Source organism: Macrobrachium rosenbergii, chromosome 3, assembly GCF_040412425.1.
Source record: "Macrobrachium rosenbergii isolate ZJJX-2024 chromosome 3, ASM4041242v1, whole genome shotgun sequence".
Taxonomy (NCBI): domain Eukaryota; kingdom Metazoa; phylum Arthropoda; class Malacostraca; order Decapoda; family Palaemonidae; genus Macrobrachium; species Macrobrachium rosenbergii.
Window position 1 is genome coordinate 35303977 of NC_089743.1, and position 10000 is coordinate 35313976.

Consider the following 10000-nt stretch of genomic DNA (forward strand, 5'->3'; position numbering starts at 1 on the left):
ACTCAGCTCTGGTTTCTATTAGTTAGCAAGTCACATCTGCCCATTCTGATTCTTCAAAGACCTCTAAGTTTAACTATTGCGACTCTGGTTTGATAAAAAACTCCAAGAGGTTTGATAGGCAGGATCTGTTTTGTTTCAAGCCGTGTTGACTGTTCAACATCAGGCTGTTTCCATCAGTGTGATCCACAATTTGACCTGGAATTATGGACTCAAAAATCTTGGAAGGGACTGACGTTTGACAGATTGGTCTATAATTTTCTGGCTCTTCTCCTGGACCTTTTTTGTAAACTGGGGGCACGTTACCTAGTTTCCACCCTTTTGGTGCCTTTCGTTGTTCTGCAGTTTTTCTGTAGAGTTTATATAGGTGAGGAGCTATCTCCTCTTTTAACTCTTTAATTTCTCTTGGATGAATCCCATCCAGGTCAGGAGATCTGATCTTGTTTAGTTTTCCTATTTTGTTTTTAACGTCTTCTTCTGTAAATATTATTTTGACAAGCGGTTCTGCCTCTTCATATTTAATAGCTGGTTCAGGGACTGAGGTAATGTCTTCAATTGTGAAAACACTAGTAAAAAACTTATTCAATAACTCGCTTTTTCCAAGCCTGAGTTCACTAGGTTTCCTCTATAGCCTCTTAAGGGACCTATGCTATTTTTTATTGGCTTCCTACTATTAATATGAGCAAAGAATTCTTCTGAGTTTTCACTACAAACTGATGCAATTCTCTTATCCTCATTTATCTTTTCATTTCTTACTAATTTGTCCACCATTGTACAGAGTTCTTTATGCCTGCATGCTTCTTCTGGTGTTGGGTGTGGATTCATTGATTTGTGCAATCTGTCTCTTTCTCTTATTTTGTTTTTAATTTCTCTGTTGAACCACTTAGGCTGAGGGTTGCCGTTCGTCTGTATTTGCTTTAATGGTATACATCGGGAGCATTTTTCTGTTTTCTTCTAGTGTTCTTTTGCTGTACTCTAGATTTTTTACATACCCCTTTAGCTTTTTTTAGGTCTCCTCGACGGTAGTCTAATCTCTTTAGTATCTTGTTTTCTTTTTTATGGCGAATATTAATATGAAATGTAATAATTTTATGGTCGCTTCTGCCTAGATTTGCACCTACTGAAAGGTCAGACACCAGGTTATCTTCTGCTGATAGGGCGGTGTCTATGTTGTTGCCCCTATTGGTGGTGAGAGAGTAGAGGGACTTAGGGGAGAGAGAGAGAGAGAGAGAGAGAGAGAGAGAGAGAGAGAGAGAGGGGAGAGTGAAAGTAAAACAGGAAATTGAAACTCAGAGGGAGAAATGAAGCAGAAATAGGAGGGGAAACGAAGTCATAGCAATAATATTGACAGAACAGGATCGCGAAATCAATCAGTATTCATTGTGTAAGGGAAAGTATTCTTATTTGAACTGATAATGTAAAAGATTGCAGAGAGGAATATATATATATATATATATATATATATATATATATATATATATATATATATATATATATATATATATATATATATATATATATTTATATATATATATGTGTGTGTGTGTGTGTGTGTATGTATGTACATGTACATACTGTATAGATATATACACATGTATATATATACATATATATATGTATATATATAAATAATATATATAAATATATAAAATATATATATATATAATTATATATATACATATATATATATATAAATATATATATATATATATATATATATATATATATATATATATATATCTCTCTCTCTCTCTCTCTCTCTCTCTCTCTCTCTCTTCCTGTTAATACCTCAGGTGTTTAGCGCTAAAGTGAACGCAACAATAGCTCAATACTTCGAATAGCAATCTCTTTCTCTCTCTCTCTCTCTCTATCTCTCTCCTTGTTAATACTTTATGTGTTTAACGCTAGACTGAGTACAAAGACCGCTCAATACTTTGAATAGCATTCTCTCTCTCTCTCTCTCTCTCTCTCTCTCTCTCTCTCTCTCTCTCTCTCTCATCAACTCACACATCCACTGACCCTTTAGAACAGATCTATAAAAATCTCTTTCTCCCTCCTTGTTTATTGTTTCATTTCTTCTGCGTCACTGACACATGTTCAGCTTGCAACGGCATTCAGGGACTTCAGATTCACTGATCCTTGCAGGAAAACGTATCTTTTGGTACTTTCGTTAGGTAGTGTTCTCTCTCTCTCTCTCTCTCTCTCTCTCTCTCTCTCTCTCTCTCTCTCTCTCTCTCTCTCTTAATTAGTTGAACTTGAAGATAACTCAATGCTTTAACCTCTCACTGAACCGTGCACTAAATACGAAGATAACTCAATGCTTTGTACAGAAATGTTCTCTCTCTCTCTCTCTCTCTCTCTCTCTCTCTCTCTCTCTCTGTATGTGAAACCTAAACTTAGTGATAACTGATATATAAGAATCGTGTCTGATATAAAAACATGTGTCATGCTTTGAACCATATTTCATGTCAAAATAAAGGATAAACGAAAAGGAGGTCTTTTCTCTCTCTCTCTCTCTCTCTCTCTCTCTCTCTCTCTCTCTCTCTCTCTCTCTCTCTCTCTCTCTCTCTCTCTCTCTCTTTCGCAAGCTGAACATGGGTCATACTTGAACCATGATATTCTTTGTATTAGAATAAATTTTACGTCAAAATAAAGTATGAATGGCTTTCCTGAAAAGGGGCTGATCCTGACTGCAGACGTAGTAACTAGATAAACTGTTTGGGTTTATCATAGCTCATTTCGGTAAACATATGACTTGCTATCTGGAAAAGAACATGGGCACCAAAGCGGGTGGGGGTGGGATAGTTAGTGTCTAATCCATAGTTTTCAAGGTCGCTGAGATAAATAGTGACACTCCTGATGCCCTTTAAGTCCAAGCTCAGCGCCAATAAGAATGGGGGATGAGAAGGGGTGAAAAATAATAAGTAAAAAATGCTGAGCAATGTAATTGAAGCAACTATCTTAACAGGAAAGAGAGAGAGAGAGAGAGAGAGAGAGAGAGAGAGAGAGAGAGAGAGAGAGAGAGAGTTTATCTGTTGTCACTCAAAGTTTTCCGGGGCAGCGCGTGGTTGGTCGGCAATTAAACATAAGTGAGAAGGATTACTTCTAGGTTTTGAAGTTAGAATATTATCGTATGTAATTCCTCAAATTAATTTCATTAATTTTTCCTGTTACCGACTCAATAAAAATAAGTACAAATTTCTTTGATAAACAAAACCTTCAATACGAGGGAGACGATCGCCGTCATAGTATTATAACGAAAGCTAAGGAAAGCAGGATACATAATGTGAATAATAAACGTCATTTATAACAAGTAAAAAATGCGCCAAAGTTTCTTCGTTCGGCGCAATCGAGTTTTCTGTACAGCGTTTAAGGCTGCTTGAAACTCTCAGCCACGGCCTTGTGGTGGCCTGTGTTGTTGGCAGCTACAGCAGACGCACGATCATGGCTAACTTTAACCTTAAATAAAATAAAAACTACTGAGGAGGCTACAAGGCTGCAATCTGGTATGTTTGATGAATGGAGGGTGGATGATCAACAAACCAATTTGCAGCCTTCTAGCTTAGTAGTTTTTAAGATCTGAGGGCGGACAGAAAAAGTGCCGACAGACAGACAAACAAATAGCTGTCTCAATAGTTTTCTTTTACAGAACACTAAAAATCTACACACTAAACAACCTTCCATCCTATGCACGTGAGAGACTTGTTAATTGAAGCAACGCCTTCCACCGGAAATCTGTGTTGACTCAAGAGCTCGAAATTATTTACCGGTAAGTTAGATATGACTTCGGTAGTTTTTTACTTTCAATTCTCTGCCTAAACTTTGCCGGAAGTGTTGATCAGTTTTTTCTTCTTAACTTTTAATAAGTGAGATCTCTTCTTTCTGTATTTCCCTTTACCTCCTCTTACTTCTTCCTTATGAACACCATAATATTCTCTGGAAGCTTCAATATCAAGTCAACGGCCCCTTTGGTGGGCTTGTCCCATAAGAATAGGGTTAATCTTATGAATAATAATAATAATAATAATAATAATAATAATAATAATAATAATAATAATAATAATAATAATAATAATAATAATAATAATAATAATTAGGTTATGTGGGCAAACAAGCCCTCTAAACACCCTGTAACAGCAAAGACACTTCCTGTATCTGTATGTTTCTGTGTGTTTGTGTGTGTGTGCGTGTCTGTCACTTTCTTCTCAGCTGTGGTCTACTGCTTTGGTTCATGAGAAAACAAACTTGACATTTTTATCAATATGTGATAACTAGCCTAAGGTATTGCATGTGCATTCATATTTCATAAGTTTATTGCTTAGGAATTATGTTTTGAGTAGATACGTCTATAGCTGTTTGTATTGGCCCTCTGGAAACAACTCGTTTAAAGCAACACGCACATACACATATACATATGTATAAATAAAGAAAAAATCCACGAAGGAAAGAAAAACACTGGAGCGCTGTGAGGCCTTTCGACTGTCGTCCTTTACTTAGCTGACTGAAGAAATATAAAAACAAGTTTACAAAGAAAGCTCATATAAATGACAGATGGGGATTACAAAAGAAAAATATGCACCTGGAATCTAACACATTATAAAAGCTGATAAGTCGAACAGTATTGTAATTTTAGATAAAGCTGACTACATAACACGTAAGCAAGCCCTACTGGATGATGATACGACTTACATAAAAACTAACAAAAAAATCCCCTTGATCAAGTCATAAAAAATTTCAATAGCACAGGAAAAAAAATCCTTAAAGATAAAAAAGAACTAATAGGTCAATTGTCAGTAAAATTTCTCCCGTTACCTTACTTGCACGGATTAGTAAAAACGCACAAAGGAATTAGTCCTATGCGGCCTATTATCAGTACTAGTGGCTCAATATCATATAAAGTTTCGAAATATATTATCAAGCTCTTGTCCCCTTTACTTGGAACTATCTCCGATTCTCACGTATATAATTTTCTACATTTAGTTGATAAATTAAACAAAATCACTTTTTGCCCCACTGATAGATTCGTTAGTTTTGATGTTTGTTCTCTCTTTACTAAAGTCCCTATAGATTCTATTTTAGAGTATCTTAGTAATGAACTAATCCATCATGAATTACCCCTAACTGTGAGTTAGGTTGTGCATTTGTGATTGTAAGTTTATATTCAATGGTGAATTTTACCAACAAATATTTGATATGGCAATGGACAACCCTTTATCTACACTCCTCTCAAACTTGTATATGGAATTCTTTGAAAAACGATATTTACCTAATATCATTTATATTCCTTTAAAGTGGTATAGATATGTTGACGATATTTTAGCTGTTTTGCCTGTTGGTATTGATGTAAATGATTTGCTCTCTAATTTGAATAACCAGGTACCATCCATTAAGTTCACTTTAGAATTAGAAAAAGACAATGCCTCCCTTTCTTAGATGTTTTAATACATAGAGAACCATTTCAATGCAAAGTCAGTATTTATAGGAAACCAACCAACAACTTAACTTATGTCCATTTTTATTCAGGCCATCACCTTAATATCAAAATATAAATTTTTTCTTCTATGTTTTTACGATTTTTCCGCATTGTCAGTACCCAGTATTTGGATCAAGAAATCGAATACATAAGAAAAATAGGGACAGATTCATGTTATCCTTCACATAATCTAGATATTTGTTATAATAAAGCCCACAAAAAGTATTATAGGTAACATGGAGAAAGAAACCCCTAAATCATTGTTAAAATCTTTTAATGCTAACCTCGTTTTTTTCCTAAAATAACATACTAAAAGGAATGTTAATAAAAAAAAAATAGCCCTAAAGAAAAGAACAAGATATAATATATAAAATCCCAAGTTTGGACTGCACCTCTTTTTATATTGGCCAATCTAGCAAAGATTTAGATGTACGTATTAAGCAACAAAAGTATTCAGTCAAAACTGGTCAAACATCCAATGCTATATTCATTCATTTAAGTGAAAACTCTCACAGGATAAACTGGACTGAAAGTTCAGTGATTGCCAGATCGAAAGATTTCTCTTCAAGAAATCTTTTGGAATCTGCTATTATGCATCTTACTTCCAGCTACAATTTTAACTTTAGCCCTGGCATGTATTATTTGGACCCCTGTATTAGAAAAATGTTCAAGAATGACCTAAAAGATAAAATCACTGACTTAATTACAAATTAGTTACCTGATATATATTTTCTATATATTCGTATGTTTAATATAATTTTATATTTGTAAAAATGTTCATCTTGCAAAAATTGTTATTGTTTAAAAAAAAAAAGAGAATTATGGAGTTGTACTTTTATAACAAGTTTTGGTGGTCAGTCACCTTCTTGTACAATCTTTTAATTGTCCTGTCCCTGCTTCTGAGCTGTTGAGCCTAATCACTTGTAAAACCTCTTAAATATTTAACCCTGTTTTGGCAGTTCTACTAATTCTTTAATTGTGTTGGTTTCCAGGTACATATTTTTTTCCTTTGAATCTCCGTCTGCCATTTATATGAGCTTTCTTTGTAAACTTATTTTTACATTTCTTCAGTCTGCTAAGTATAGGACGACAGTCCTTCAAAGGCCTTGTCTTTACTTATATATTCATCTTTCCATATTTTCGTGATTTTTATGTCTTTATTTATATATATTTATCACATTATATTTTACATATTCATTATATAAATATATATATATATATATATATATATATATATATATATATATATATATATATATATATATATATATATATATATATATATATATATATATATACATACATATATATATATGTATATATATATAAATATATATATATATATGTGTATATATACATATAATATATATATATATATATATATATATATATATATATATATATATAAAATATATGGAAAGGGAAACACTGGAGTGCTGCGATATCTATCTCGCATCTAGCGTATATATGGATTTTGTCTTTATTTATATATTCATCACGTTCCATATATATGATTCAGTATACATACATATATATATATATATATATATACACACACACACACATATATATATATATATATATATATATATATATATATATATATATATATATATATATATATGTATATGTATATGTGGGTGCGTGTATATACATATATATATATATATATATATATATATATATATATATATATATATATATATATATATATATATATATATATATATATATATATATATATATATATATATATATATATATATATATATATATATAATACACCTACATTAACTCCAGCATCATCCCAAGAAAAATATTCCCTCCCACAAAAATCAAACATATTAATATTCATACCACAATTTCAGAACCAACCAAAATTTTTTTTTTTTCTTTTTTTTTTTAAATGATTTCAGCAGAGGAAAAAACAGAATTTCAGGAAAAAAAAGATCAGCATTTGTAACTTACGTCCACCTATCCGTGATTTGATTAAAAGTTTGGTCTTTTCGCCTAGGGCCAGATTTACGCCGAAAAAGCTGTTTTTTTCCAGCGTATTTTTAGGAAGGGGGAGGTGGGTAGGGGGAGGGGTGGAATACATACATAGCAGCTTTGGGCGGAGGTGACAAATTGAGCTTAGTTTCGGGAAAGTAATTAGCATCAAACGACTTTTCTCTTTTTTGGGAAAGACGAAATGGTGATGAAGTGTGGGAAATATAAAGGTGTACACACACATTTATATATATATAAATATATATATATATATATATATATATATATATATATATATATATATTATATATATACATATATATATATTTATATACATCTTCCCAATATATCCTACATCCCAGCTATCAAACGGAGGTGACAAATTGACCTTAGTTTCAGGAAAGTAATTAGCATCAAACGACTTTTCCCTTTTTTGGGGAAAGACGAAATGGTGATGAATTGTGGGAAATATGAAGGTACACACACACAAACACATACATATATATATATATATATATATATATATATATATATATATATATATATATATATATATATATATATATATATATATATCTATATATAAGCATCTACATCTTACCAAGCATCCCAGCTATCAAACGCTTAATTTAAAGCTGAGAAATAAAAATAAAGTGCAATGCTTAGCACTGCCTGACAAGGAAGGGCGAAAGGAATATTGGCCCCTCCCTAAATCCGTTAATTGCACTCTGTATATCTCCCCCTGCTTTCTCTCTTTGAACACGTGACTCCGGGAAGCCATTTGTTTTCAGAACACGAGGCTGGGAGGAGATTTATTTCTGGTGAGAGGCAGAATAAACCAGATTAAGAGAACGGTGTGGCTCCTGTAGGAACACCTGGAATGGGCTCACCACGAGGCGACCCGCGATTCAAATGATGCGCGCACATAGGGGAACGACATTAACTCGACCTGCATGAGGAACGCGACCGAGTCACATCCGCCCTTTGCACTCCCGCCTCCTTCAGAGCACCATGCCTCCACGTGGTCCTATCGTGTAGGGGGCCTTAGTATTCTTACCAATGAAGTCCTTTAGCCCAACTCCGCCACCATTACCCTCGCTGAAGCCACCTCCTCTATAAGGTAAAGTGGTCTGTTGCAAAGTTTCTTTTCATTCAGTCACACTGTTTTAATTTTCACCCTATAGTTCCTCTTATCATTTCTAAGTGCCAGTATTTCCATATTAACCTCGCCTTGTTACAGCAGTGTTACGAAAATTCCAGTGTTTGAGTAATTGCATAAAATCGTGCGTTCAAGGCATCCTTGGTACTCTCCGTGCACGGCCTTGCCCTATGCACATTTCACTGTGTCCTTACTGGCCTTTAATTCGTAAATCACTCCATTTACAGAGGGATCCTCGTGGGATTCTTCCTTGAGTGTGCCTTGCCCTTCGTGAACTAGCATCGTCACATCGACGGATCTACCTTCAAGTGTTCATAGTTACAAGTAATCTCCCAGGCCTTGCCTGCCCGATTAGTTCATTTCATCTTCTGGTTGGCCATTTAATGTAAATGTACGTAATCTTAAACTTACCCTAAAGTGTTTTGCTTACAATTGCCTTGTGAGTACAGCCCTCAGCTCAGTTATATTCCCCCTTTTCTTTGTTTTTTTTTTACGAGTTCCTGAATCAACAGCAGTCAGATATAAAAATATTGAGGTAAATAACGAAGTCATTCTTTTAGAGTCAATAACTGGTTCATGATAAGCATTTCCCAAAGTTAAATCGTATGTGTATATATATATATATATATATATATATATATATATATATATATATATATATATATATATATATATATATATATATATATATATATATATATATATATGTTCGATATATTTGATTTTTGTGGGAGGGAATCTTTTTCTGGTAATGCTGGAATTAATGTGGGTTTTTATATGTATATGTATATGTACATGTATATGTACATATATATATATATATATATATATATATATATATATATATATATATATATATATATATATATATATATATATATTATATATACTGTATATATCGTATATATACATATGTATATATATACACAGACATACATACACATACATACATTATATGTGTTTATACATATACATTATGTTTATAGCTTATATATACATATATATATATATATATATATATATATATATATATATATATATATATATATATATATATATATATATATATATACATACATATATACATACATATATGTATGTGCGTTTGCTTTTAAACGAGTGTTTCCAGAGGGCCAATAATATATATATATATATATATATATATATATATATATATATATATATATACATATATATATATAAATGAATATAAATGAATTTATATATTTATATATAAAATATTTATATATATATATATATATATATATATATATATATATACATATATATGTAATCTCATTTCATTTTTCGAGTATAATGTTGTATGCAAACCGAATTTCATTCTAATAAATGTAAAGAAAGAAAGATGTACCAAATGCACC

The 10000-nt window shown here is 32.2% G+C and overlaps 1 protein-coding gene across 1 annotated transcript in view; it reads left to right on the forward strand.

The window, feature by feature from the left end:
* Positions 1-10000, forward strand: part of LOC136850820 (RNA-binding protein 25-like) — a 71879-nt gene that overhangs the window by 52331 nt on the left and 9548 nt on the right. The window contains exon 12 of the mRNA XM_067124843.1: positions 1107-1185. Within this exon, the coding sequence (XP_066980944.1) occupies positions 1107-1185 (79 nt within the window). The remainder of the gene's footprint in view (positions 1-1106; positions 1186-10000) is intronic.